At 43.7% G+C, this 19,241-nt stretch overlaps 1 protein-coding gene and 1 long non-coding RNA gene across 4 annotated transcripts in view; one reads left to right on the forward strand and one right to left on the reverse strand.

Moving 5' to 3' along the window:
- RASAL3 (RAS protein activator like 3) overlaps nt 1–19,241 on the reverse strand; it is a 20,318-nt gene continuing 1,077 nt past the window's right edge. The window contains exons 3-18 of one of the 3 annotated variants that reach the window (XM_074204304.1): nt 11,996–12,111; nt 11,694–11,775; nt 11,450–11,505; nt 11,293–11,354; nt 9,590–9,725; nt 9,335–9,433; nt 8,120–8,632; nt 4,629–4,773; nt 4,332–4,476; nt 3,765–4,001; nt 3,190–3,391; nt 2,771–2,895; nt 2,114–2,483; nt 1,830–1,993; nt 1,527–1,602; nt 1–1,032 (exon numbers count right to left, since the gene is read on the reverse strand). In XM_074204304.1, the coding sequence (XP_074060405.1) occupies nt 904–1,032; nt 1,527–1,602; nt 1,830–1,993; nt 2,114–2,483; nt 2,771–2,895; nt 3,190–3,391; nt 3,765–4,001; nt 4,332–4,476; nt 4,629–4,773; nt 8,120–8,632; nt 9,335–9,433; nt 9,590–9,725; nt 11,293–11,354; nt 11,450–11,505; nt 11,694–11,775; nt 11,996–12,111 (2,657 nt within the window). In that variant the 3' untranslated portion in view covers nt 1–903. The other 2 variants (XM_074204303.1, XM_074204305.1) reach the window with 2 other exon arrangements.
- The window catches only part of LOC141500823 (uncharacterized), a 15,491-nt gene continuing 13,606 nt past the window's right edge, over nt 17,357–19,241 (forward strand). The window contains exon 1 of the long non-coding RNA XR_012472049.1: nt 17,357–18,744. This is a non-coding gene — a long non-coding RNA (uncharacterized LOC141500823). The remainder of the gene's footprint in view (nt 18,745–19,241) is intronic.

Here is a 19,241-nt window from a genome sequence, read left to right on the forward strand (position 1 = left end):
CTCTACTCTCCCAGAGCTTTTTACCCAAATTAAGACTCCCATTACCACTTATCCTACTAATTAATCCTTCAATCCATCCTCTATGTAGCTATCACTTTGATAACCTAAAAGATCTGACTATGTTAATCCCCTTCCAAAAAATCTCCAGTAGCTCTCAGTCTTACCTCTACAATAAACCCTGGCCTTGAATCTCTACACTTTAAATCCCACCCACCTTTCTAGTCTTAATTTCATATATTCCTCTTCATGCTCTCCATGTTCCAAGTGAGCTGATTTATTCACTGTTCTTCATATTGCCATTGCCATCTCTTTGACTCTATACAGACAATTTCCCAAGGATCTTGGAGGCCATTTAATCCTAGTCCTTCAATTTACAGATAAGGAAACTGAGGCCCAGTGAAGTTGAATTACTGGCAAGTGGTAGAATCAGGATTTGAACTGGGTCTTCTCATTTCAAATTCAGCATATTTTTCACTCTACTAAGTTTGAGCAGCTCTTTGGATTGTCTATACTTTGAATTTCCAAAGCTCTCCTGAACCACAGGGGAAAAGTAAGCAACAAAAGTGGCTCCTACACCAGAAAGAGACCCAAGAATCCTAACCCACTCCAGCCCTAGTAACATTCTGCTCTATACTGCTCAGAAAGGACCTTTATTTCACTCCATAATTTAATGGTTGCAAAGTACCCATCAGTCACAGCTTATCATGCCCAGTTCTACCCCTCTTGAGGCCAAAAGGACAGGGACAGAAGTGAGCAGAATCCAGGGGTCTGAGGAGGGAAGGTGGACTGGCAAAAGAAAAAGGAAATGCTGGCAGCCCATAGCTGCATCTTGGTTCCCATGCTTTGCAAGCTTCCTCTGTCCAGGTCAGTGCCACATAGAAGCCCGGATTGTTCCTGATAAGGTCAAGTGGCATCTCCATTAGTGCAGGGCATCTTTGGGGGTTGAAGCTGCATCCTAGGAGCTTTCTGCTGATCCTGCATCCACCGCACCAGCTGAGCGTGTGACCGCTCAAGATCAGCCAGGCGATGCTCCTGGAGGCAGAAAAGTTAAGAAGGGGCAATAAGAGAAGAGAAAAGGTGGGGCGGCAGCATATAAGATTCAGGATGCCCATGACACCTTTCCACTTCTATTCCCACTCCAATTTTCTTAAGGCCTTTTGTACAGACCTCTCCAAGAGTCCCTAAATGTCAGAACTGGAAGAGATCTTTTGTAGATGAGAAATTGAGGCACAGAAGAGCAGAATGATCAAATTTACCCAGAAAGTAAATACAGATATAAAATTCAAACCTAGATCCAGTTCAGAGCTCTCTGCTTCTCTCAGCTGCCTTTCCTGTGCCCTGATCGTGTCCTGCCTTGTATTACCCTAATTGGTATATTTATATCATGCCTCCAATAAGATTGTGAGATCCTGAAGGGCTGAAACTGGGGTTCTATTGTCTCCACTCTCATCCCCAACCCCCATCTCCCTTCTCCAACCTAATGCAGAGCCTTAATAAATGTTTGCTAAATGGAAGATAATTCTTACCAAACTCTCCAGCCTTGCATTCTCACTGCTCCTACTCAGGGGGCCTGGACTATGACCAGGATCCAGCTTCTGAGGCCTGTTCCAAGAGATAGTCCTTTTAAACCCTCAAACCTCCTCAGTCTCCAGGAAGAGTTGGGAGAAAAGCTAGAAGGAGAAAGCTAGTCAAGACTTTCTCCTACCCCATGTTATCAGGTGAGAAGAGCATATAGGAGAAGATGTCCAGTATCCAGGTGCTAGGACAGAAAGGAGACGATCAGAGATTGGGCAGATAGGGGTGGGAGTGGAACCAGGAAAGATGCTCACCTGCTCCTGAATTGGCATTGAACTTCTTCCAATTGGCCAAGTAGCTTCTTCTGTTGTTTCCCCAGGGCCTGGGTCTCATTGACTAGGGTCTCCAGCTGTCCTGTTAAGGCTATTTGCTGGTTCTTCAGGGAGACTATCTCCTGCCGAAGCTCTGCCATTTGTCCCTGACAGAGAGGAGAGGAATGTTTGATGGGAAGAGAGCCCAGGGAATGAAAATAGGAGGGGTCTAACCTCCAGAGTCCTTTCCACGTCTGGTATTTGTAAGTCACAAGCTAGGTTGTTACCTTCCCAGGAAGTCGGTGGGTACAAATGTTATGGTCCACTTCATGTGGTTTATCCAGGAAGCGCTGCCACGGTACTGAGGACTTCCTAGGCAGGGAAGCAGAAACTCCAAGCCTAGAGTGACCCAGGGGTGGGGATCCTCTTTTGGAACCCTTGGGCCTGGCCCGGGACAAAGTCCCAGGAGTGTGAGCACTGGCAGTCCGGGAGGCAGGGACACTCTGAGTACGCTGAATACGACGACGCAGTTTCTTTGTAGGCTGTTCCTCACCCTGGCCCCGACCCTGGATGCTTCTGAGGGACTGGCTCTTGGAGATGAGAGGAGTATGCTTGGAGAGGTCCCTGGGGGGCAGGAAGCCTGGCTTCTCTGAGAAGCTGCAATATGTCCCAATAGAAAGTTTTTTCCCCCTCTGATCCAGATGGCAATACAATCCCTAAACCTGACCCATGATTCCAATCTAAACTCAAGCTTGACCCTTACCCTAAATCCAACTCCTAATTCCTGATGCCAATCCAAATCTTGATTCCTATCTGGACTCAGAAACCAAACCCTGACCCTAAACTTAGTTCCAAATATGATCCTGACCCCTATTCCATTCATAAACCAAAATTTCCTCCCAAATTTACCATCCAGGAGATTTCCTGCCCCCAGGTTGGTTTACCTTGCATGGACCTGGGCCTTAATGTTGGTTGTACAGGACCGCATGCTAACAGACACAGGCACGGGTCGGCCTTCTTCAATGGCTTGAAGTATGGTGGGTAGTGGTTCCAGGTTCTCCTGTGTTGGCTACCAGAGATCACTATTAGGATGCCCTGCCAACCTTCTCAGTTTCCCTATCTCTCAGTCTTCAGGTCTTTTTAGGAAGTTCCAAACTAGACTTTGGGCCAGCTTGAGCTCTAAGCTCTAGATTCTGGACTAAACTAACTCCAAGCTTTAGTCCAAAGAGTGAGTTTGGGGTACTGGACTTGGTTGGACCAGGAAAATCCATGGACCAGAAACCAGAAAGATTATGAGAGAAAGCCAGGGGAAAGAATAGGACTGAGTGGTCAACCGAAGGTGCCAGAGGCAGGGTGTGGGTACCTTGTCGAGATCAGAGAAGATAGTGCGAAGCTGAACGTGCAGGATGGCCAGGCCTCTGGCAAGGTCTCCACTGCCCTGGTAGCCCCTAGGGGCCCTGTCTCCATCTCCACAGGTCACTTGGACCAGGAAGTGCTGCATGGCCGAGCTGTGCTGCTCTAAAAAATCATTCATGAAGCTCATGTAACCTTCTTTCTCCCCGAACCTGGAAGTAGCAAGAGATAGACCCAATAGGAGTCAAGGGAAACCCTATCTCCTTCACCTGTACCTGTCCCCACCCCTATCTTGTCCTTTCTCAGACCTCTGGATCTCTGCATTGGGTGCCCTTCTCCTCCCCTCTGCCTCTTGGTTTTTCCTTGAAGCAGACCTTTTCTATCCCTCCCCTCATCTCAACCTTTATTGCCTTCCCCTCTCAAATTATCTTCATCTACTCTTATTTATCTTGCATGTATCTCATTATTTACATGCTGACTTCCCTGTTAGAATGAGAGCTTCTTTAGAGCAGGGACCTTTTTTTTGGGGGGGGGGCCCTGACAGCAATTGCCTAATAAAAACTTGTTGACTGACTGTTGACTTACGGAGCTCGGTTGGCAAGATTCTGAATGACCTTGGCAACGAGGGTAAGGGTTCGAGCCAGGGAAGGGGCCGGGTACTCATGGGCAAGGCCGAAGAGGCTCGGGGACATGATGGCTGGACACAGGAATCTCAGAAAGAGTGAGGCACAAACCAGCCTCTCCCCAAGGGGCTCTGCCCCTCGCTTCTGGCATGCCGCCCACCAACTTGAGAACACAGCACTCAGCTCAGCTGGGAACCAACTGTAGGATCAATAGGGATGACAGGTCAGGAGGTAAGGCTGCACTGTATGAAGAAAGGGAGTTGGGGTCTGGGAGGATGCACCATGTATCTGAAGGGAAAAGGGAATTGTATAGGGGGTTATGAGAAGGGTAAGAGGCAGAAGAAAGACCTGGACAAGGTCAAGGGACAAAGAGATCAGATACCAGAGAGCAGGGTCACTGGAGGAGAGAGCACAAGAGTCAACTCTGGTTGAGGAAATACACAGCTTGACCACAAATGTGGTCAAGAATGAGGAGCCAAGTCCCCCTCTCCCTGGGGAACAAGTGACAGATGTGAGAGACTGGACTCACTCAGTGGAGCGGGTGATGCTGAGGAAGACATCCTCACAGCTTTGCCTCAGGGTGACTTGGTGCTGGGCCAGGGCTGGCCCAGGACACTTGCTTGGGTCTACTTCACAGCCATCTTCGGAGGCACAGAGACGTCCCACCGCTTCTCCTATAGCGCAGACATGGGGTGGGGAGGACAAGCAGAGTCCAGACTCAGCACCTTTCTTCTGGCCCAATCCTTCTTTCCCTACCAATCTCACTCTTCCAAGATACCTCCCTCCTTCCATTGTCCTCCCATCCCCTGTTCTCCCAGTGCCTTACCCAGTGTTTCCTGCAGGTAGCTCTGGCCCACCAACTTCATATACTCATCTATGGCCTTTGTGGCCAAGGTGTTCTCTCGGAACAGCAACGCTTCTCTCCCTCCACAGTGAGCCAGTTCCTCCAGGCCCAGGTCTGTCACTAGTGCCTGTAGCCAGGAATGTGGGCTATGATCTCAGTACATTGCTAGGGACATCCCTACCCCCAGCACAGTGGTTACCTCCTGGGAACATTGGTCACCCTTAGAAAGCCTGGATCTTTGATCCATACCATCACCAGGAGCATGAAACTCCTAATATTCCAATTCCCATCTCCAAACCCCTTATCTGGAATGTTCTCCACTCTACTTTCCACCTTATAGAATCCCTAATTTTCTTCAAAATCCAGTTCAAATACCACTACATACAGGAAACCTTTCCTGATTCTTCTAGGGCTAGGTTTCTCTCCCACCAATTCTTCTGTTACTTATTTTGTATTTGGCTCCCCTTTTAGAATGGAAACTCCTTCAGGGCAGGAGATGTGTCATTTTTTTGCCTTTGAATTCACAGAAATATCCTCTCTAACACAGTAGATACAACTGATAAGTTTATGGATATATAAACAAAAAAAAAACCTAACAATCCCTACCTTACCATCTACCTAGAGAAGACAACATGTATGTATGCAACTTTACAGACTATTGAAGAGAAGGCACTAACAAGTAGGGATGTCAGGAGAAGCTCTATGCCTAGGCTGGCCCTCAGACTGAGTCTTGAAGGGAGGTATGGATTCTAAGAAGCAGAAATGAGGAGAATGGAGTAGAGTAAGTGGAAAGGAGATGGAGTACCATGAATGAGGAGCAGGAAGAAGGCCAATTTGGAGATAGTTTCATTAAAGGGGGTAATGTGCAATTTAGACTAGAAAGGTAGGATGGTACCAGGTAGCAGAAGGCATTTAAAGCCAAAAACAGGCATTTATATTTCATGCTATAGGGAGGCACTCAAGTTTATTGAATAAGAGAGTGACATGGTCAGACACATGCTTTAGAAAAATCACCTTGGCAGTCTTGTAAAGAATGGATTGCACGGACACTTAATAATTCCCTAGCTGCGTGGCCTTGGGCAAGCCACTTAACCCCATTGCCTTGCAAAAAAAATAAAACCTAAAAAAAAAAAAGAATGGATTGCAGTGGGGAGAAACTTGAAGAAGGAAGACCAAGTAGGAAAATATAACAGCAACCTGAGCCTCGGGTGATGTGATGTCAATGTGACCAGAGGAAAGAAGTGAAAATAAGAGATGTGGAGAAAGGACCAACAAGATTTGGTAACTGACTGATTACGTAGGGTGAATGAGGGCAACCTTGAGGTTTTGAAACAGAGATTGGAAGGATAGTGATACCTGCCCTTGGTGATAATAGGAAGTTTTGGAAGAGAAATGGGTTTTAGGGGAAAGATAATGTTGATTCTGAGTTTGATAGACCTGTAGGAAATCCAGTTTGAATGTCTAATAGGCATTACATCCTGTTAGAGGGAAGGTTAGGTAAGAGTTTAGGACTGGATATATAGATTTGACACTCATGAGCACAGAGGTGATAATTAAACCTTTGAAGTCCCAAAGAGAGATATGGTTGGGAGAGAATAGATGAGGGCTTGGACAGAGACTTAGGGTACACTCATAGTTATATGGATGAAGAACCAGCAAAGGATCCTGACAAGGAACAATTAGGTAGGGAATGAACCAAGGAGAGAGAAGTTTCATACACACACACACACACACACACACACACACACACACACACACACACACACACACACACACACAAAACAACAAGCCAGATGAGAAAAAGAATTGAGGAGAAGAGGGTGGACAACAGCATGAAATGATTCAGAGATGTCAAGAAGGATGAGAATTGGGACAAGGTCATCAGATTTGGCAATTAAGAGATTGCTGATAATTTTGGTGAGTAGTTTCTGTTGAGGGATAAAATTAGAAACCATAACACAAACATTTGAGAAGAGAGAGAGAGAGAGACGAGAGAGAAAAGAGTAGGCAATTGAATGCAGTGGGTTTTTTCCCAGGAATTTGACTGAGAAAGGAAGGGAAATATAAGAAAGTAGCTTCAGGAATGGATAGGGTCTATAGATGGATTTCTAAAAACATGATGGATTTGTTTGTAGGCAGTAGGAAGACAGAAAATTTGAAGATAAGATAAGGAGGATGATTATAGGGTTAATTTGCTAAAGAAGTGGATGGATTAAAGAAACACATAAAGGAGATGGTCTTAGCAAGAAGAGCCATCTTTCAATCAAATACTGATGTAAAGCATGTTTGGTCCCTCCCCCCCAGTTCTAATTCTTCTTTTACAATATGATTAATGTGGAAATAATGTTAAACATGATGTACATGTGTAACCTATATCAGATTGTTTGCTGCCATGGGAAGTGAGAAGGGAAAGTGGTAGAAAAATGTGGAACTCAAAAGTTTGCAAAAACAATGATGTTGAAAACTATCTTTGCATTTAATTGGAAAAAATTAAAAAAATAAAATAATTTTTTTTAAGGTTTTTGCAAGGCAAATGGGGTTAAGTGGCTTGCCCAAGGCCACACAGCTAGGTAATTATTAAGTGTCTGAAGCCACATTTGAACTTAGGTACTCCTGACTCCAGGGCTGGTGCTCTATCTACTGTGCCAGCTAGCTGTTTAAAATAAAATAATTTTAAAAAAAGACTGGAGTAAAGAAAGACAAATTAAGAGAAAACATTGAGAGTCTATGAGATGTGGAGGAAAGGGAGCTCATGCAGTAAAGTATAAGAAGAGATATGATCAGGATAGTATGATCAGGATAGTAGGGGAGGGTGTAGAAAAGATAAGGTACCTTTTATCTCTAATCCTCTGTGATAAATATGATGAAACTAAATTGAGATGTGCAACTATCCCTATTTTACAGTTGTGGAAATTGGGACTCATGGAGGTTAAAGTGATTTGTCCAGGGTCACAAATCTAGCATATATCTGAGGCAGGATTTGAATCCAGATCATCCTGACTCCAGATCAGGTCCTACATAGCCTCTATTCTATAGCTGGATACAAAATTCAAATCATGCCAATCCATAATCTATCCTACATTCCTTTGTCTGGATTGTCAATTGTTTTGTCTGTTTAACTATGTATGTGTGTATATATATATATATATATATATATATATATATATATTTACACACACATATATATGTATATATGAAATTGCCCTTTGGAAGGTTGGACTGACTCTCTGGAGAAAGGGAAAGAAGATTGGGACACAGTTACCTAGGGTGGGGTCATAGAGCTTTGTCCAGTGATTGAATTTAGGCAGCCACTGTCACCACTTTCTATACTAATAGTTTAGAAATAACTGAGCTCAGCAACTAGTTAACAAGAATAATTAGTTAAACTAGGAAGCATCCAGATGGGCAGGGTCAGTTTCTCTGGACCAGTCCTCTCCCCAGCCATATTCACCCTTCAGTGCCCTCTCTCCTACCTGGGCTTTTCCTGTGCCATGAAGAACACGGACCATGGTGGCTGCCAACTCCTCCTTGGCCTGGGCAGGCAACTGGGGCTCCAGGGCATGGCACAGCTCTGGGTAGTGAAAGGTGAGGAACTCCGCCAATTCCTTGTAGCGTTCAGTGGGTAGTATTCGCAGACAGCGTGCCTGAACCCGTGCCCTCAAGGCTGCCCCTGGAGGTCCGCCTTCCAGAGGGAACCATTTCTCAAGACCCCCTCCCATCAGTCCCAGCTCAGTGAATGCCAGTGATACATTGCCCAGGTTCCGTTCCGCCTGGCGCAGTCGAAGGGAAAGATGATGGGCAGGGGGTAGTGCTTCAAAGTGGAAGCGCTCTGCCCAGAAGTGAGGTCCAGGGCGGGCAGCTGTACGGGCCAACAAGGCCCCATCCAGCCACAGCTCCACCTGAAGACCTGGAGAGTTACCCTGTGGGAGTCCCTTGGCCTCATGGACCCATACATTCAACCAAGTCTCTTCCCTTTCTTGGCTCTCCTGGAGAGAGAGAAGAGAGAGATAGCTTTGGGCTAGGGCTAAGAGTGACTTGCAGAGGGAAAAGGGAGTAATAGTCTTCTACATCAACTTGTAGTGAAGATCTAGAGACAATAGAGGCAAGGGGCAGGAAGATGAGTTTTTGGGAAGCAAATTTTCACAAGAACTTCTTACATAAAAATTGATCATCACTAATGATATGAAATGTCTCCATAGAGAGTGAGTTCCCCATGACTGAAGGTATTCAGGTAGAAGTTAGGTGACCACCATTTTAAAAGGTGATGTTGTTCTTGGTGCCCACCACAAACCTGGCTAAATCTACTATTTCCTCAGCTCATTTATTAGAAAAGTTGTCTATAATATAAACATTCTACTCCTCCCAGATCAGATATTCTGGGTTCCAAAGACCCTCCCAGCTTTGATATATTGTGTTCTAACAGCCCTCACCCTACTGACATTGTGTGTTCTTAGGGCCCTTCCAACTGTGACAGTTTGTTTTAAAAGCCCTCCAGAATCTAACATTCTGGGTTCTGTTGTCCCTTCAAGCATTCTGTGGTTCTGATTTCTCTTTCTGAATTCAAAACCTCAGCCTTTAAGATAGTGTTTTTCCCTGACAGGCTGGCTCCCTAGACGGCCCTGAATTTGGGACTTGGGGTTGGCTATCCAAGTCAGAGCTGAGGCCAGGTGGGGGTTCCAAGCACTGACCTGGTGGGGCTGCAGGCTTTGGCGCAGATCCTCAATCCATCGATCCCGCTCAGCAGCTGAACCACAGGAGAAACAGCGGCTCCCACTGGGCCAGGTTACCTGAGAGGAGGCAGGGGAGCCCCTTTAGAAAAGAACTGAAAACCAAGGGATGCAGAGATACATACAAAGAGTGGGCATAAAAGTCTTAAAGGGAGGATAAATCTGTGAGTAGAGGGTAGGACAGAGCATGCCAATCTATCCTCTCTCCTGTCATACCTGAAAGCAGTAGGGCTCCCCAAGGAGGCTGGGGTGCAGGGGCCATACTTGCACATTTCTCTCTCTACTCAGATCCAGCTCTTTGATGGGTCCTTCATTTACCAGGGATTCTTGGGAGCCCCGGGAATTAGAGGACCTGGAAGAGGAGTAGAATCCGAAGTTGAAAGGGCTGATACTCCAATAACCTCTCTGGGCATAGCTGCCTCTCATAAAGAGGATAATTACCATTTAGAATAATTATTATTAATAATTAAACAACAAAATTAATAATTATTATGATTAACTACCATTATTACTAATTATAATTATTATCTATAATAATTATTACAATTATTACAGTCACAACTCATATTTATATATCTCTTTAAGATTTACAAAGTACTCCTGACTCCATAAACTGGGCGGTTAGGTGGAGATTAGATTGCTGGACCAGAGTCAAGAAGCCCTGAATTCAAATTCAGCCTCAGATGTAACTTTGGTCAAGTCATTTAACCCTGTTTGCCTTATTTTCTTCATCTGTAAAATGGGCTGGAGAAGGAAATGGCAAATTACTCCAGTATCTTTGCCAAGAAAATTGCAAGTGGGGTCACAAAGAGTAGGACATAACTGAAAATCCCAAATGGACTCAAGAAGAATCAGACACAACACAATTAAACAACAGCTTCACATATTTTAACAACAAGTGTTTTTAACAACAATCCCATTTTACAAGTGGGGACATGTACGCTCACACAGGTAAAGTGATTTTTGCAGGATCACATAGCAAGTAAGTGTCTGAGGCAGGACTCTATATCCATCCTCATCTAATCCACCGAGTAGATGCATTACATCCCTGTGTTTGCATGGCTTATCTGTAGTCCTGTGCTTAGTGCTTAGCCTCTGGTTCTGGAGCATCAAAAATGCTGAATAATTGTTTATTGATTGACTGACTGACTCTTCTTGTAATATAGCAGTTACTGTCCTTGGACTATTGGGACTTTTTTTTTTAACCAGAGGCAGGCGACACCACTTTCAGGCCATGCAGCTTACAAACACAGAGGTTAGCATCTTCATAGCAAGAATTGGTTAAACTAGGAAGTTGACAGATGGACTGGGTCAGCTCCTCCAGGAACAACCTTCCCCACTCATCTACCCTCCCACCCACCTCCTTATACACAGTGGCAGCCTCCTTAGCAGCAGTCTTTGGATCACCCCCTTCTCCACCCCAATTGAATTGAGGGCGTATTTTATGCTTTTTGTCCAAGCCCAAAAACTTCTACCCTTGGCTGTGGGGTTAGAGCACAAGTTCTTATATGCCTGAGGGTTCAAAAGAACCTGGATGTGTCTATGTATATGTGTTGGGTGAAATCATTAGCGGGGAACCAGCCATACTACCCTACCTTGTGCAATCCCAGTGGTCTGGGATTGTGGGTACACATGTCGGATATATTCTGTGGGTAGCCCTTCCCCTCCTTTCCCATCTGACTTTATCAGAGTCATATCTTATATTTCTGTAGGTGAACGTTAACTACATGAGGTGGATTGTGCAAGTATTATTGTTTCCATTTTACAGATGCAGAAACCAAGGCTTAAACAAGTGAAGTGCCTTACCCAGAGCCAAAACTCTAAAAGTTAGCCCAGAAGGGCTCATCTTACTGACTTCAAAACTCTGCTTTCCATTGCTCTATGTAGACCTTACCCTCCCCCAGTGATGTAGATCTTACCCTCCCCCAGTGCTTCCAACTTTCCCCTTCTTCTTCTCCTTGAGCCTCTTCCATAGCAAACCCTAGAGATTATAGGATGATAGGGAGAAGAGGTTAGAGGTTGGGCTCTAGGGTTCCCCAAGGTCTCCACCTACCCACCCCTGCACCTGAATCTCACCCTCACGCCCTGGTTGGTACTGGTGGCCTCGGACTCAATTTTTCTCAGATTCTGCTCTGTGAAGGGAAGAGAGCCTAGAAGAAGATATCCAGGGTCTTGGCAGCCCCTTCTTCCAGGTTCCCTTAGTCTGGACTATATGTATCATTTCTCCCCTCTCAAGTCCACCCCAGCTTCTTTTTCCCACCCCATCATGACTCAAATTTGAATCCTATCTTAGTCACCCCTCTCTCCCAACACAACTCACCTGGCTCTTTGGCTCCTCCAGATATCAGCATGCTGCCCTCAGAGCCTACACTCCCAACCCTGGGAATGTGTCTCCCTGGAGCCTATTTACAGATATAGACAGACTCCTTTCATTCCATTTGTACCAGATCTAGTGCCCCACTCCAACTTCCCCATTACCCACCCATTCTCAATTCTGAACCCAACCCTTCTTTTGACTTTTCTTCCCTTCCCCTTCCTCATCCTTCCTCTGCCTCCCCCTTCCTTACCCCATTTATCTTCCCACCTCTTTACAACACCCCCCCATACCATGTTCCCCTTTACCTCCTCCTCTCTCCCCAGAAGCAACAGCTTCCCATCCAGGAAAGTGAAGCCACTGATGTCCCAGACAGTAACACCTTCAGTTGGGGCTTCAGGGATGTGCTGAGTCATAGGCAGGTCTGAGCAGAGAACATGAAGACCACGACAATGATGACAATGACAACAATGTCAAGTCAGAGTTTATTTAACTCTTTAAAAGTGGCAAAGTATTTCACACATGCTATTTCATTTTATAATCTAATCCTGGGAGGGCCTGAAGATTCCCATTTTTTATATTTTCAAAGTATTCTGAAATTCTGGTCCTTGTAGTGCTAGCAGCTCAACCAGGTCACAAAATCAGAGAATTTCAGAATTGGAATGGAACTCAGCAGCCATCCAGTGCAAACTGTTCTAGAAAAAGTCTGTCTTCTTCCCCCTTGCTGGGCACTGCCCAGTTCCTAACTGGACTGCTTCTTGCCCTGGCTCCATCCTTCCCTCTCCCTCAGCTTAGAGTCAATGAGCTATTATCACCCAAGGAGATGGGTGCTACAAGAAGAAATATGGGGAGTGGAAGCCAGCATTTATATAATTTGTACAATGGGTTTACAAAGTGCTTTCCTTATAACACAATGAAGTAAGTAGAATTTCCAATTTATATTTGAGCAATCAATGTGTCTCAGGGGGAGGGGCCCAGAACTGCCAACCCTTATTCCTTCATGGGTATGCTTCTGATTTTTTAAACTGAGACTCTTCCGCCCCCATCCTCAAAATCTCCCCCCAACACACACACACACACACACACACACACACACACACACACACACACACACACACCTTAAAAAAGTTTTTCAGCTCCTTTTTGTGAATTGTCTTCCCCCATTAGAATATAACTCCTTGAGGGCAAGGAAATATCTTCCTTTTTGTATGTATTTGAATCTCCACTACTCAACAAATGGTCTGGCATAATAAATATTTGCTTAATAAATGCTTGTTGCCTTACTACTATGGGACTCAGGGCTCCCTTGCCTATGAGGCACAAGATCTAAATTTCTTTACCTTTCATTCAAGATTTTCCACCATATGACCCCCCCCCCCAGTACTTTTCCCACTGCATTATTGTTTGATCTATGTGAAGACTTGGGTCTAATCAAATAGATTCTACCTAATCTCTTCCTATGCCTGTTTCTATGCATTCAAGATTCAATTCAATTAACAAAAAGAATCTCAGAGCTGGAAGACATTTCAGCAGCCATCTAGTCCAACCTCAGTCCCCAAAAAGGAATCCTAACCACTGTATACCCAATAAAATGGTTATCCAGTCTTTGCAAAGGACTTTCAGAGAGGAAGAACCTACCACCTAACCCAGGAGGCTAATTCCATTTATGGACATCTCTAATCGTTAGGAAAACTTTTCCAGATGTCAAGCTTCAGTTGGCCTCACAGCAATCTCCACCCAATATTCCTGGTTTTGCCCTCTCAAGCCAACAAAAACAAGTCTTATTTCTCTTTATTATAACATTCCATATCTCCACTAAGCATTCTCTTCTAGAGGTTACACAGTCCTCTTGCAGTGCATGTGCATTCACTTGCAATGCAGTGCATTCACTGTTCTGACCACTTGTCCTTTGGATCATCTCTGCTTCACCCAATGCCTTTTCTAGAGCTGAACAGATGTAGTCAGAACAAGACGGAGGAATATGTCATAGCCTTGAAAGCTAAATCTCTCTAAATGCAGCTTAAAATCATAGCAGGTTTTTGGCTGCTATACCTTACCATGTTGATTCAATTTTAGCTTGCAGTCCACTACCACCTTCAGGTCTTTTTCAGAACAACTGTAGCCTAACCATACTTTCTCTCCATCTTGTATTTGTAAAGCTGATTTTTTTAAAACTGTATTTATCCCTATGCTATTTCATCTTATTCTCCTCTACATATGCTCTTCTCCAGTGGCATTCTCTTTATTGTTCTTCAACATTCACTCCATCTCCTTTCTATGTTCTGACTTATCCCCCATGTTTGGAATGACCTCCTTCCTTTATCTTTGCCTTTTGGTTTCCTTTAGTCTTAGCTGAAGTACCACCTTCTGCCAAAAAAACTTTTCTAGTTCCCCTTAATTCTAATGTCTATTTTTTGAGATTATCACCACTTTATTCTGTTTACATCCTGTTTCTACATAGTTGTTTACATGTAGTCTCTCACATTATAATGACTATGAGGTCCTTGAGACAGGGTCTATTTTTGTATCCCCAGAGCTTACCAGAACCTGTCACAGTGCCTTGACCCAATAATCTGACCACTGAGTAAATATTTATTAAGCCTTACTGTGTGCAAAGCACTCACTATGCTAGGTGCTGGTAACATAAAGTCCCTTAGCATAATAGAAAGGATAAGACCATGAACCAGATAACTGGCACAAGATAGAAGAAAATAAAGGCAAAGTCTAGATAGACAATGTAGAGGAGATGCATGGAGGTGAGAGTAGAAAGGATGAAATAAGAGCTGATTGTTATAAGAAGTAATTTAAATTAAATTTATAATGGTAGGTTGATGCTAGACTAGGAGGGCCTTAAAATCTAGTCTGATAAATTTGTTGTTATTGTTGTTGTCATGGTTATCCTATAGGTATAATAGGATATTTGGACAGGTCAGACTAATTCACTAATTCAGAGGAACTAGTCTTGCTAGTTGCAATTTGGAATTTGGAACCTTGGAATTTCTTGTTTTTCTAGTTTTTCCAGAAAGACACTGAACTCTCATGGGTTTGAGTTAGAAGGTAGATGGAAAGCAGAGTTTCTGCCACAGTGGGAGATTTGGAAGGTCTCTGTGACAGCTAAAGGGAGGGAGTGGAGAAAAACAGACAGGAATCTGTGAAGGAATTAAAAGAGCAGCAGCAGCAACAAGAATGATGGACAGTTTGAATGAGGACTGACAGTGAGTGTCTAGCGTTCATTGAAAGAATCCTGCAGAGAGGTGATGGAGCCATTCTTCCCAAAGAATTCAAAGGACTGCTGATGTGACTCTCTCTCCCTACTTTCTGTCTTTTCTATTTCAGACAGGTTTAAGACCTAAATTCTTTGTCTCTTTGCTTTTTCAATAGGATTCTGCATAGATCATTGTAGCTCCATTGGTTTGTTAACTCCGCTTAGTTTTGCTAGTAGTAATATGCACATAGTTTTGCTGGTTTGCATATTTTCCTATTTTGTCAGACTATTAATGGTATTGTGCTTTAAGTGTGAGCATCATCATCTTGTCTTCTGTAGATTTGCATGTAGTCATGTAATGTATACAACTATTATACTTTGCCTAGAATATAAACCTGTAGCCATTGAAGCAGCCTGACAGGACATGCTTTGTTTGCATTGTGTTATGTCTATGGCAAACAGTGTTGAGGCACATTGACTGTGAATGCTATCTTAAGGTGATTTACCTGGGACAGTGGGTCAGTCATCCTTGTTTTGTTAAGTGGTGATGTGTCTTTGGATGTCATGTGGTATAATTTCGGATGCCAAATGAACTAAAGCTGATTTTGAATGGCACTTAAAAATTCTAAACCAAGGGAGGAGTATAAGAGGCTACCTGGTAGGGTTAGACTAATTCTCCCTACAGACCAAAGAAATAGTTTTGGAATCATCAATAGACCAATAGCTTTGGAATTTGCTGTCTTCCTAGATCAGCAAGAAACTGGACTTTCATAGGTCTGAGCTAGAGAGAGAGGTTTCTTTCAAAGCAGGAGCACTGACATTGTTCTATGATACTTCAGCAAAGGGACAGAGCCCAGAGAGACAGGGATCTATGATAGAATGAGGAGAGTGGCAGCAGCCCAATCACGGGGAACAACTGGTTGTTTTCAATCATATTTGAAAGATAATTATTTCTAGATAAAGATAAGATTGTTACTAATTGCTTTTAAATTGTGCATATCTTTAATTCTATAGACTCCAAGTGGGGCTTGGGAGCCAGTGGCTAGATTTAATACACAGAATTTAAACAGATGGGAGATTCATATCTCTGGCTGAATGTTAGGATTTCCCTAATTGAGGACTCTAAAATCTCACTTTCTACAGGAAGCCTTTCCTAATCCTCATTCATTCTTGTTCCTTCCTATTGCTGATTACTTCCCATTTCTCCCATATATAGCTCATATGTAAACAATTTTTTGAATTTAGTCATTAGATTCTGAGCTCCTTGAAAATAAGGACTATCCTTTGTTTTTCTATCCCCAGCACTTAACATAGTTCCTAGAATATGAAAGGTGCTTAATAAATGTTTATTAACTGACTAAAAGCTATGTGTATGAAAAAGTATCTAGTGATAATGATTTTTTTTTTTTTTTAGTAAATAATCTGTATACTTAAGCTCCCTAAAGTATCGCATAAAGAGATTCTTGTTGATTTGGGCCATTGCCTAAAGTATAGCCATAGGATCTTTTCTCTCCTTTTATTCTGTAGCCAAGCTAAATTGTTTTGAATGCAAGAGCCCTAGGTAAAATCCCTAATCTCTAATGTGGAGAGGAGAGGAGTGAAGAAGGCAGTGACCAATAGGAAGGTGACATACACCCTGAACTGGCCCAGTTGGATGAGATAAATGTGGTCTGGAAGGGATTAACTTCTCCGCTTTCCAGATGATAGGAATGAAAGCCCTGTCTTGACAACCTTGGCTCTTCACAGAAGCACCTGCTGGTTCCATTGAAGAGTGATGGAAAGTTTTTGAGCACTGGAGTGATCCCAAAAGCAGACCTATGCTTTAATGAGAATAATCTGGCAGTAATGGGAAGGGCAAATTGGTTGCAAAGGAGTAATAATTATTACAAGGGGCAGCTAGGTGGCGCAGTGGATAAAGCACTGGCCCTAGAGTCAGGAGGACCTGAGTTCAAATCCAGCCTCAGACACTCAATAATTACCTAGCTGGGTGACTTTGGGCAAGTCACTTAATCCCATTTCCATAAATAATTCTTTTAGGTTTTTTTCAAGGCAAATGGGGTTAAGTAGCTTGCGCAAGGCCACACAGCTAGGTATTATTAAGTGTCTGAGGCCGGATTTGAACCCAGGCCCTTCTGACTCCAGGGCCAGTGCTCTATCCACTGTGCCACCTAACTGCCCTGCCATAAATAATTAAAAAATATTATTACAATCATTGAGTTCAATGTTAAAAGGGACCTGAAAGAAAGTGGTGATGTTGGCAGTGAAAATTTGAGGGTCTTCAATTTCAAAGTATGCAGGGTGAGACTTGTTTTATACCTTTGGACTTACAGAGCAAATTGCTTTCCTTTCCTTTTCTTTTCCTTTCTTTTTGGCTAATGCAGGAAGTTATTTTGCATGATTATATAAAAATGTTTTTGAGGAGGGCATTTGCTAGAGGAAGTGGCTTTAGATTGGGTCTTGAAGATTGAACAGGACTTAGAGAGGAAAGAAAAGAAGAGGAGCAGAGAGAGGAAATGAAAAGGCGCAAGAAGAAAAGAGAGGAGGAGAGAAAAGGACAAGAGAGGAAGGGAAGGAAAGAGGAGAGGATAAAAGAGAGGGGAAAAAGGAGAAAGGAAGAGAGGAGCGGGTGTTTAACATAGTAAGAATATGAACACAAGCTTTCAGGAAGGAATGAGACTGTTTGGTTTGCAGACAGTGAAGAAACCAGCTTGGCTCTACATGAAAGGGAGCAGTAGGAGATAAAGCTGGAAAGATTGGAACCAGATCATGAAAGGCCTTAAATGATGGATCAGGGAATCTGGATCCAGCAAAAAAGAGAATGAGGAGTCAGACAAAAAGGAGGAAAAACAGAAAAGAGCAATGTCATACAAGTGGGGAAAGAGTATTGCCCTGTCAACTAATCAGCAAAATTGGAGTAATCAGGATTGGCCTTACCCAACTCCCACAGCTGTTGTGAGGACTAAATTAAATTTCAAAAATCATTTAATTAAGCACGTATGGTATTCAATTTGCACATAGGAAATAAGATAATGGCAATATCCTGTAGGCAACAGAGAGCCATAAAAGGTATTTGCCTAGGAGAGAGACTTGATCAGAGCAGGAATTAGAGCAATAGATTACAGGCCCAATGATAGGCATGCTACTTACTAACTTGTGACAAGGTCTATGGGCCCTAGTTTTCTCATCTGTAAAATGAGGGGATTGGACAGATGATCTTTGAGATCCCTTTCAGCTCTTGATCCTATGAATGGGGCCTAATGAAAGTTACTTCTGGCAACTGGTACAGAAGGGATTAGAATCTGTGGTTCCACAGTCAAGGAAGGGAGAGATTGGAAGGTTACCTAGGAGATAAACAGTTCAGGTAAGAGATTGAAAGGTGGGGGCAGCTAGGTGGCACAGTGAGTAGAGCACCGGCCCTGGAGTCAGGAGTAACTGAGTTCAAATCCGGTCTCAGATACTTAATAATTACCTAGCTGTGTGGCCTTGGGCAAGCCACTTAACCCCATTGCCTTGCAAGAGAGAGAGAGAGAGAGAGAGAGAGAGAGAGAGAGAGAGAGATTGAAAGGTGTTGACTGGGATGGTAGCCTGAGAATAGAGAAGAAGGAATAGGTGGCAAGACTCTGTAAACATGGAACTGGAAGAACATGGAGTTGTGGAGGTAAGAGAAAAGGAGCCGTCAATGCCTTTGCCATTCTGCCTCAAAATTATGGCCATCATCCCTAGTAAGGATTGAGGGTCTCCTTTCCTGAATATCCTCCTAAGCAGATGAATCAACTTTGGCCCCCTAAAGAAGAAACTAATACAGAGTCATCAATGAAGGATGTACAGCAATGACCTCATGGAGATGAACAGGTAGGTAGCCCATCCACACAGGTGGGTAGCCTGGTCAAATATCATCTGAGGCAGCTGGGAGAGAATGGGGTCCTGGTACTGAGCCAATAATGACTCTTATTAGTTCAGTCCCTTGTTCCATGGCTTTTAGACAATCAGGAGACTTTTCCAGAGGTAGATGATGATTTAGAAGCTGCATCTCCTCTCAGTTTCTTGGCCCTCTTCTTGTCAAAGTTTACTGGGATATGACAAACTGAATCCAAGGACCTAGACCATCTGTTTCCAGCTTGCCTCATTTGCTAGCTGTCACAACTATTCCCAAAAGGAGATACCCAGGAGTCTACTCTCTTTTTCTATCATCCCTCAAGAGGAGTCCAGATTGGGAGCATTTACCCTCTCACCCTCTATCTTCTCAGGACACCCTGCCAAAAACAGGTAGAGGAGGGCAAATTCTGTCTCAACCACTTCCTCTCCTAGCTCTCCACACAACTTCCTGTGTATTAGAAAGGGTGATGAGG

The sequence above is a fragment of the Macrotis lagotis genome, chromosome X, assembly GCF_037893015.1.
Source record: "Macrotis lagotis isolate mMagLag1 chromosome X, bilby.v1.9.chrom.fasta, whole genome shotgun sequence".
Taxonomy (NCBI): domain Eukaryota; kingdom Metazoa; phylum Chordata; class Mammalia; order Peramelemorphia; family Peramelidae; genus Macrotis; species Macrotis lagotis.